This window comes from Oncorhynchus gorbuscha, unplaced genomic scaffold (genome assembly GCF_021184085.1).
Source record: "Oncorhynchus gorbuscha isolate QuinsamMale2020 ecotype Even-year unplaced genomic scaffold, OgorEven_v1.0 Un_scaffold_3395, whole genome shotgun sequence".
Lineage (NCBI taxonomy): Eukaryota > Metazoa > Chordata > Actinopteri > Salmoniformes > Salmonidae > Oncorhynchus > Oncorhynchus gorbuscha.
Window position 1 is genome coordinate 37,757 of NW_025747645.1, and position 10,735 is coordinate 48,491.

Genomic DNA, 10,735 nt, shown 5'->3' on the forward strand with positions numbered 1-10,735 from the left:
ACATTATTATTGTAACATTATGTTATTATTGTAACATTATGTTATTATTGTAACATTATGTTATTATTGTAACATTATGTTATTATTGTAACATTATTATTGTAACATTATGTTATTATTGTAACATTATTATTATAACATTATGTTATTATTGTAACATTATGTTATTATTGTAACATTATTATTGTAACATTATTATTGTAACATTATGTTATTATTGTAACATTATTATTGTTACATTATTATTGTAACATTATGTTATTATTGTAACATTATTATTGTAACATTATGTTATTATTGTAACATTATTATTGTAACATTATGTTATTATTGTAACATTATGTTATTATTGTAACATTATTATTGTAACATTATTATTGTAACATTATGTTATTATTGTAACATTATTATTGTAACATTATTATTGTAACATTATTATTGTAACATTATGTTATTATTGTAACATTGTATTATTGTAACATTATTATTGTAACATTATGTTATTATTGTAACATTATTGTAACATTATTATTGTAACATTATGTTATTATTGTAACATTATTATTGTAACATTATGTTATTATTGTAACATTATTATTGTAACATTATGTTATTATTGTAACATTATGTAACATTATTATTGTAACATTATGTTATTATTGTAACATTATGTTATTATTGTAACATTATGTTATTATTATAACATTATGTTATTATTGTTGTGTATGTGTGTGTGTGTGTGTGTGTGTGTGTGTGTGTGTGTGTGTGTGTGTGTGTGTGTGTGTGTGTGTGTGTGTGTGTGTGTGTGTGTGTGTGTGTGTGTGTGTGTGTGTGTGTGTGTGTGTGTGTGTGTGTGTGTGTGTGTGTGTGTTCAGTCCTCCAGTCCGATGTGTCTGAAAAGGTAGGACATGCTCTCTCCGTTGTAGAGGGGTCAGGGTGTGTGTGTGTGTGTGTGTGTGTGTGTGTGTGTGTGTGTGTGTGTGTGTGTGTGTGTGTGTGTGTGTGTGTGTGTGTGTGTGTGTGTGTGTGTGTGTGTGTGTGTGTGTGTGTGTGTGTGTGTGTGTGTTCAGTCCTCCAGTCCGATGTGTCTGAACAGGTAGGACATGCTCTCTCCGTTGTAGATTCGTCTGATGGCTTCAGAGAGGATCAGGCTGATGTCCACCGTCTGGATCTTAGCACACTGCAGCTTCTGATGCTCATGAGGAATAGTGTTGGTTACCACCACCTACACACACACACACACACACAATTAACAAACAGATAGACACAGGGTTAACAAACAAACAAACAAACAGACAGACAGACAGACAGGCAGACAGGCAGACAGACAGACAGACAGACAGACAGACAGACAGACAGACAGACAGACAGACAGACAGACAGACAGACAGACAGGCCGGCCGGCAGGCAGATAGACAGGCAGACAGACAGACAGACAGACAGACAGACAGACAGACAGACAGACAGACAGACAGACAGACAGACAGACAGACAGACAGACAGACAGACAGACAGACAGACAGACAGACAGACAGACAGACAGACAGACAGACAGACAGACAGACAGACAGACAGACAGACAGACAGACAGACAGACAGACAGACAGACAGACAGACACCTTGTCGATGGCAGATTCCTCTATGAGTTTCGGTGCATCGGAGGAGAGGATGCCGTGCGTCGCCATGACGAATATCTTGTACGCTCCGTGCCTCTTCAACGTCTGCGCGGCCGCCACGAAACTGTCCACGTCATCGATGATGTCGTCCTGAGGGGGCGGGGACACACAGCAGCCGCCACTGAGGCCAATCCAACGGCCTGAGAGGGGTCAGGGTCTGTGTGTGTGTGTGTGTGTGTGTGTGTGTGTGTGTGTGTGTGTGTGTGTGTGTGTGTGTGTGTGTGTGTGTGTGTGTGTGTGTGTGTGTGTGTGTGTGTGTGTGTGTGTGTGTGTGTGTGTGTGTGTGTGTGTGTGTGTGTGTGTGTGTGTGTGTGTGTGTGTGTGTGTGTGTGTGTGTGTGTGTGTGTGTGTGTGTGTGTGTGTGTGTGTGAGTGTGTGTGAGTGAGTGTGTGTGTGTGTGTGTGTGTGTGTGTGTGTGTGTGTGTGTGTGTGTGTGTGTGTGTGTGTGTGTGTGTGTGTGTGTGTGTGTGTGTGTGTGTGTGTGTGTGTGTGTGTGTGAGTGTGTGTGTGTGTGTGTGTGTGTGTGTGTGTGTGTGTGTGTGTGTGTGTGTGTGTGTGAGTGAGTGTCTGTGAGTGAGTGTCTGTGTGTGTGTGTGTGTGTGTGTGAGAGAGTGTGTGTGTGTGTGTGTGTGTCTGTGAGTGAGTGTGTGTCTGTGAGTGAGTCTGTGTGTGTGTGTGTGTGTGTGTGTGTGTGTGTGTGTGTGTGTGTGTGTGTGTCTGTGTGTGTGTGTGTGTGTGTGTGTGTGTGTGTGTGTGTGTGTGTGTGTGTGTGTGTGTGTGTGTGTGTGTGTGTGTGTGTGTGTGTGTGTGTGTGTGTGTGTAACTCACCACTATGATGGCGATGCGTCCTCCTACGTCTCCTACCACTGTGATGGGAGGCTTCTCTTTAGGGATCAACACTGGAACACACACAATACACACTACACACACTATACACACTATACACACTATACACACAATACACACTATACACACTATACACACTATACACACACAATACACACTATACACACACAATACACACTATACACTATACACACTATACACACTATACACACTATACACACTACACACTATACACACTACACACTATACACACTATACACACTACACACTATACACACTATACACACACACTACACACTATACATACTATACACACTACACACACTATACGCACTATACACACTACACACTACACACTACACACACTATACACACTATACACACACACTATACACACTACACACAATACACACTACACACTACACACACTATACACTATACACACTATACACACTACACACACTATACACACTACACACACTATACACTACACACAATACACACTATACACTACACACAATACACACTATACACACTTAACAGTAGGAGGGGAGTGTGTGTGTTACGTGATATCATGACAGTAGAAGGGGAGAGTGTGTGTTAGGTGGTATCTTGACAGTAGGAGGGAGTGTGTGTGTGTGTGTGTGTGTGTGTGTGTGTGTGTGTGTGTGTGTGTGTGTGTGTGTGTGTGTGTGTGTGTGTGTGTGTGTGTGTGTGTGTGTGTGTGTGTGTGTGTGTGTTACGTGGTATCTTGACAGTAGGAGGGGAGTGTGTGTGTGTGTGTGTGTGTGTGTGTGTGTGTGTGTGTGTGTGTGTGTGTGTGTGTGTGTGTGTGTGTGTGTGTGTGTGTGTGTGTGTTACGTGGTATCTTAACAGTAGGAGGGGAGTGTGTGTGTGTGTGTGTGTTACGTGGTATCTTGACACTAGGAGGGGAGTGTGTGTGTTACGTGGTATCTTGACAGTAGGAGGGGAGTGTGTGTGTTACGTGGTATCTTGACAGTAGGAGGGGAGTGTGTGTGTTACGTGGTATCTTGACAGTAGGAGGGGAGTGTGTGTGTTACCTGGTATCTTGACAGTAGGAGGGGAGTGTGTGTGTGTGTGTTACGTGGTATCTTGACAGTAGGAGGGGAGTGTGTGTGTGTGTGTTACGTGGTATCTTGACAGTAGGAGGGGAGTGTGTGTGTTACGTGGTATCTTGACAGTAGGAGGGGAGTGTGTGTGTTACGTGGTATCTTGACACTAGGAGGGAGTGTGTGTGTTACGTGGTAGCTTGACAGTAGGAGGGAGTGTGTGTGTTACGTGGTATCTTGACAGTAGGAGGGGAGTGTGTGTGTTACGTGGTATCTTGACAGTAGGAGGGGAGTGTGTGTGTGTGTGTGTGTGTGTGTGTGTGTGTGTGTGTGTGTGTGTGTGTGTGTGTGTGTGTGTGTGTGTGTGTGTGTGTGTGTGTGTGTGTTACGTGGTATCTTGACAGTAGGAGGGGAGTGTGTGTGTGTGTGTGTGTGTGTGTGTGTGTGTGTGTGTGTGTGTGTGTGTGTGTGTGTGTGTGTGTGTGTGTGTGTGTGTTACGTGGTATCTTAACAGTAGGAGGGGAGTGTGTGTGTGTGTGTTACGTGGTATCTTGACACTAGGAGGGGAGTGTGTGTGTTACGTGGTATCTTGACAGTAGGAGGGGAGTGTGTGTGTTACGTGGTATCTTGACAGTAGGAGGGGAGTGTGTGTGTTACGTGGTATCTTGACACTAGGAGGGGAGTGTGTGTGTTACGTGGTATCTTGACAGTAGGAGGGGAGTGTGTGTGTTACGTGGTATCTTGACACTAGGAGGGGAGTGTGTGTGTTACGTGGTAGCTTGACAGTAGGAGGGGAGTGTGTGTGTTACGTGGTATCTTGACAGTAGGAGGGGAGTGTGTGTGTTACGTGGTATCTTGACAGTAGGAGGGGAGTGTGTGCGTGTGTGTTACCTGGTATCTTGACAGTAGGAGGGGAGTGTGTGTGTGTTACGTGGTATCTTGACAGTAGGAGGGGAGTGTGTGTGTTACGTGGTATCTTGACAGTAGGAGGGGAGTGTCTTCCATCCACCAGGTCTGACTCTGCATCCTGGGCCTCTCCATGGATCACTGCAATACCCAGACGCAACCTCTCTGCAAACGACTGGGCCCTAAACACACACACACACACAAAGTACACACACAGTAAAGAGCATCCTAACAGCACCACCCTAACCCAGACTGTAGTTAAAGAGAAACCACCCTAACCCAGACTGTAGTTAAAGAGGACCCACCCTAACCCAGACTGTAGTTAAAGAGGAACCACCCTAACCCAGACTGTAGTTAAAGAGGAACCACCCTAACCCAGACTGTAGTTAAAGAGGAACCACCCCAACCCAGACTGTAGAGGACCCACCCTAACCCAGACTGTAGTTAAAGAGGACCCACCCTAACCCAGACTGTAGTTAAAGAGGACCCACCCTAACCCAGACTGTAGTTAAAGAGGACCCACCCTAACCCAGACTGTAGTTAAAGAGGAACCACCCTAACCCAGACTATAGTTAAAGAGGAACCACCCTAACCCAGACTGTAGTTAAAGAGGAACCACCTAACCCAGACTGTAGAGGAACCACCCTAACCCAGACTGTAGTTAAAGAGGAACCACCCTAACCCAGACTATAGTTAAAGAGGAACCACCCTAACCCAGACTGTAGTTAAAGAGGACCCACCTAACCCAGACTGTTAAAGAGGAACCACCCTAACCCAGACTGTAGTTAAAGAGGAACCACCCTAACCCAGACTGTAGTTAAAGAGGAACCACCCTAACCCAGACTGTAGTTAAAGAGGAACCACCTAACCCAGACCCACCCTAACCCAGACTGTTATTAAAGAGGACCCACCCTAACCCAGACTAAAGAGGACCCACCTAACCCAGACTGTAGTTAAAGAGGACCCACCCTAACCCAGACTGTAGTTAAAGAGGACCACCCTAACCCAGACTGTAGTTAAAGAGGAACCACCCTAACCCAGACTGTAGTTAAAGAGGAACCACCCTAACCCAGACTGTTAAAGAGGAACCACCCTAACCCAGACTGTAGAGGAACCACCCTAACCCAGACTGTAGTTAAAGAGGAACCACCCTAACCCAGACTGTAGAGGAACCACCCTAACCCAGACTGTTAGAGGAACCACCCTAACCCAGACTGTAGTTAAAGAGGAACCACCCTAACCCAGACTGTAGAGGAACCACCCTAACCCAGACTGTAGTTAAAGAGGAACCACCCTAACCCAGACTGTAGTTAAAGAGGAACCACCCTAACCCAGACTGTAGTTAAAGAGGAACCACCCTAACCCAGACTGTAGTTAAAGAGGAACCACCCTAACCCAGACTGTAGAGGAACCACCCTAACCCAGACTGTAGTTAAAGAGGACCCACCTAACCCTAACCCAGACTGTAGAGGACCCACCCTAACCCAGACTGTAGTTAAAGAGGACCCACCCTAACCCAGACTGTAGTTAAAGAGGACCCACCCTAACCCAGACTGTAGTTAAAGAGGACCCACCCTAACCCAGACTATAGTTAAAGAGGACCCACCCTAACCCAGACTGTAACCCAGAGTTAAAGAGGAACCACCCTAACCCAGACTGTTAAAGAGGACCCACCCTAACCCAGACTGTAGTTAAAGAGGACCCACCCTAACCCAGACTGTAAAGAGGTTAACCCAGAGGAACCCACCCTAACCCAGACTGTAGTTAAAGAGGAACCACCCTAACCCAGACTGTAAAGAGGAACCACCCTAACCCAGACTGTTATTAAAGAGGACCCACCCTAACCCAGACTGTTATTAAAGAGGACCCACCCTAACCCAGACTGTAGTTAAAGAGGAACCACCCTAACCCAGACTGTAGTTAAAGAGGAACCACCCTAACCCAGACTGTAGTTAAAGAGGAACCACCCTAACCCAGACTGTAGTTAAAGAGGAACCACCCTAACCCAGACTGTAGAGGAACCACCCTAACCCAGACTGTAGTTAAAGAGAACCACCCTAACCCAGACTGTAGTTAAAGAGGAACCACCCTAACCCAGACTGTAGTTAAAGAGGAACCACCCTAACCCAGACTGTAGTTAAAGAGGACCCACCCTAACCCAGACTGTAGTTAAAGAGGAACCACCCTAACCCAGACTGTAGTTAAAGAGGACCCACCCTAACCCAGACTGTAGAGGACCCACCCTAACCCAGACTGTAGAGGAACCACCCTAACCCAGACTGTAGAGGAACCACCCTAACCCAGACTGTAGTTAAAGAGGACCCACCCTAACCCAGACTGTAGTTAAAGAGAAACCACCCTAACCCAGACTGTAGTTAAAAAGGAACCACCCCAACCCAGACTGTAGAGGACCCACCCTAACCCAGACTGTAGTTAAAGAGGACCCACCCTAACCCAGACTGTAGTTAAAGAGGACCCACCCTAACCCAGACTGTAGAGGAACCACCCTAACCCAGACTGTAGAGGACCCACCCTAACCCAGACTGTAGTTAAAGAGGACCCACCCTAACCCAGACTGTAAAGAGGTAACCCAGAAGAGGACCCACCCTAACCCAGACTGTAGTTAAAGAGGAACCACCCTAACCCAGACTGTAGTTAAAGAGGAACCACCCTAACCCAGACTGTAGTTAAAGAGGACCCCCTAACCCAGACTAACCCACCCTAACCCAGACTGTAAAGAGACCCACCCTAACCCAGACTGGAGGAACCACCCTAACCCAGACTGTAGTTAAAGAGGAACCACCCTAACCCAGACTGTAGTTAAAGAGGAACCACCCTAACCCAGACTGTAGTTAAAGAGGACCCACCCTAACCCAGACTGTAGTTAAAGAGGACCCACCCTAACCCAGACTGTATTAAAGAGGAACCACCCTAACCCAGACTGTAGTTAAAGAGGACCCACCCTAACCCAGACTGTAGTTAAAGAGGACCCACCCTAACCCAGACTGTAGTTAAAGAGGACCCACCCCTGTAGTTAACCCAGACTGTAGTTAAAGAGGACCCACCCTAACCCAGACTGTTAAAGAGGACCCACCCCTAACCCAGACTGTAGTTAAAGAGGACCACCCTAACCCAGACTGTAAAGAGGACCCACCCTAACCCAGACTGTAGTTAAAGAGGACCCACCCTAACCCAGACTGTAAAGAGGACCCACCCTAACCCAGACTATTAAAGAGGACCCACAGACTGTATTAAAAGAGGAACCACCCTAACCCAGACTGTAGTTAAAGAGGAACCACCCTAACCCAGACTGTAGTTAAAGAGGACCCACCCTAACCCAGACTGTAGTTAAAGAGGAACCACCCTAACCCAGACTGTAAAGAGGAACCACCCTAACCCAGACTGTTAAAGAGGACCCACCCTAACCCAGACTGTAGTTAAAGAGGAACCACCCTAACCCAGACTGTAGAGGAACCACCCTAACCCAGACTGTAGTTAAAGAGGAACCACCCTAACCCAGACTGTAGAGGAACCACCCTAACCCAGACTGTAGTTAAAGAGGAACCACCCTAACCCAGACTGTAGTTAAAGAGGAACCACCCTAACCCAGACTGTAGTTAAAGAGGAACCACCCTAACCCAGACTGTAGTTAAAGAGGACCCACCCTAACCCAGACTGTAGTTAAAGAGGACCCACCCTAACCCAGACTGTAGTTAAAGAGGACCCACCCTAACCCAGACTGTAGTTAAAGAGGACCCACCCTAACCCAGACTGTAGTTAAAGAGGACCCACCCTAACCCAGACTGTAGAGGACCCACCCTAACCCAGACTGTAGAGGAACCACTAACCCAGACCCAGACTGTAGTTAAAGAGGAACCACCCTAACCCAGACTGTAGTTAAAGAGGACCCACCCTAACCCAGACTGTAGAGGACCCACCCTAACCCAGACTGTAGTTAAAGAGGACCCACCCTAACCCAGACTGTAGTTAAAGAGGAACCACCCTAACCCAGACTGTAGTTAAAGAGGACCCACCCTAACCCAGACTGTAGTTAAAGAGGACCCACCCTAACCCAGACTGTAGTTAAAGAGGACCCACCCTAACCCAGACTGTAGAGGACCCACCCTAACCCAGACTGTAGTTAAAGAACCCTAACCCAGACTGTAGAGGAACCACCCTAACCCAGACTATAGTTAAAGAGGACCCACCCTAACCCAGACTGTAAAGAGGAACCACCCTAACCCAGACTAGTTAAAGAGGACCCACCCTAACCCAGACTAAAGAGGACCCACCCTAACCCAGACTGTAGAGGAACCACCCTAACCCAGACTGTAGTTAAAGAGGAACCACCCTAACCCAGACTGTAGTTAAAGATGAACCACCCTAACCCAGACTGTAGTTAAAGAGGAACCACCCTAACCCAGACTGTTAAAGAGAGGAACCACCCTAACCCAGACTGTAGAGTTAACCCAGACTGAGTTAAAGATGAACCACCCTAACCCAGACTGTAGTTAAAGATGAACCACCCTAACCCAGACTGTAGTTAAAGAGGAACCCACCCTAACCCAGACTGTAGTTAAAGAGGACCCACCCTAACCCAGACTGTAGTTAAAGAGGACCCACCCCTAACCCAGACTGTAGTTAAAGAGGACCCACCCTAACCCAGACTGTAGTTAAAGAGGACCCACCCTAACCCAGACTGTAGAGGACCCACCCTAACCCAGACTGTAGAGGACCCACCCTAACCCAGACTGTAGAGGAACCACCCTAACCCAGACTGTAGTTAAAGAGGAACCACCTAACCCAGACTGTAGTTAAAGAGGAACCACCCTAACCCAGACTGTAGTTAAAGAGGAGGACCCACCCTAACCCAGACTGTAGTTAAAGAGGAACCACCCTAACCCAGACTGTAGTTAAAGAGGACCCACCCTAACCCAGACTGTAGTTAAAGAGGACCCACCCTAACCCAGACTGTAGTTAAAGAGGACCCACCCTAACCCAGACTGTAGTTAAAGAGGACCCACCCTAACCCAGACTGTAGTTAAAGAGGACCCACCCCAACCCAGACTGTAGTTAAAGAGGAACCACCCTAAACCAGACTGTAGTTAAAGATGAACCACCCTAACCCAGACTGTAGTTAAAGAGGAACCACCCTAACCCAGACTGTAGTTAAAGAGGAACCACCCTAACCCAGACTGTAGTTAAAGAGGACCCACCCTAACCCAGACTGTAGTTAAAGAGGACCCACCCTAACCCAGACTGTAGTTAAAGAGGAACCACCCTAACCCAGACTGTAGTTAAAGAGGACCCACCCTAACCCAGACTGTAGTTAAAGGACCCACCCTAACCCAGACTGTAGTTAAAGAGGACCCACCCTAACCCAGACTGTAGTTAAAGAGGACCCACCCTAACCCAGACTGTAGTTAAAGAGGAACCACCCTAACCCAGACTGTAGTTAAAGAGGACCCACCCTAACCCAGACTGTAGTTAAAGAGGACCCACCCTAACCCAGACTGTAGTTAAAGAGGACCCACCCTAACCCAGACTGTAGAGGAACCACCCCGACCCAGACTGTAGTTAAAGAGGCACCACCCTAACCCAGACTGTAGTTAAAGAGGAACCACCCTAACCCAGACTGTAGTTAAAGAGGACCCACCCTAACCCAGACTGTAGAGGACCCACCCTAACCCAGACTGTAGAGGAACCACCCTAACCCAGACTGTAGTTAAAGAGGAACCACCCTAACCCAGACTGTAGTTAAAGAGGACCCACCCTAACCCAGACTGTAGTTAAAGAGGAACCACCCTAACCCAGACTGTAGTTAAAGAGGAACCACCCTAACCCAGACTGTAGTTAAAGAGGACCCACCCTAACCCAGACTGTAGTTAAAGAGGACCCACCCTAACCCAGACTGTAGAGGACCCACCCTAACCCAGACTGTAGTTAAAGAGGAACCACCTAACCCAGACTGTAGTTAAAGAGGACCCACCCTAACCCAGACTGTAGAGGACCCACCCTAACCCAGACTGTAGTAACCCAAAGAGGAACCACCCTAACCCAGACTGTAGTTAAAGAGGAACCACCCTAACCCAGACTGTAGTTAAAGAGGACCCACCCTAACCCAGACTGTAGTTAAAGAGGACCCACCCTAACCCAGACTGTAGAGGACCCACCCTAACCCAGACTGTAGTTAAAGAGGACCCACCCTAACCCAGACTGTAGAGGACCCACCCTAAC

General features: G+C 47.0%; 1 protein-coding gene across 1 annotated transcript; it reads right to left on the reverse strand.

Moving 5' to 3' along the window:
• Positions 1–781: 781 nt before the first annotated feature.
• LOC124027622 (phosphoribosyl pyrophosphate synthase-associated protein 2-like) lies at positions 782–4,750 on the reverse strand (the record flags this gene model as incomplete). The annotated part of the gene is made up of 4 exons (XM_046339991.1): positions 782–1,225; positions 1,620–1,766; positions 2,505–2,575; positions 4,562–4,750. Coding segments are annotated over 4 exons (566 nt in total), but the record flags the coding sequence as incomplete, so codon positions are not given.
• Between the last annotated feature and the right edge of the window lie 5,985 nt (positions 4,751–10,735).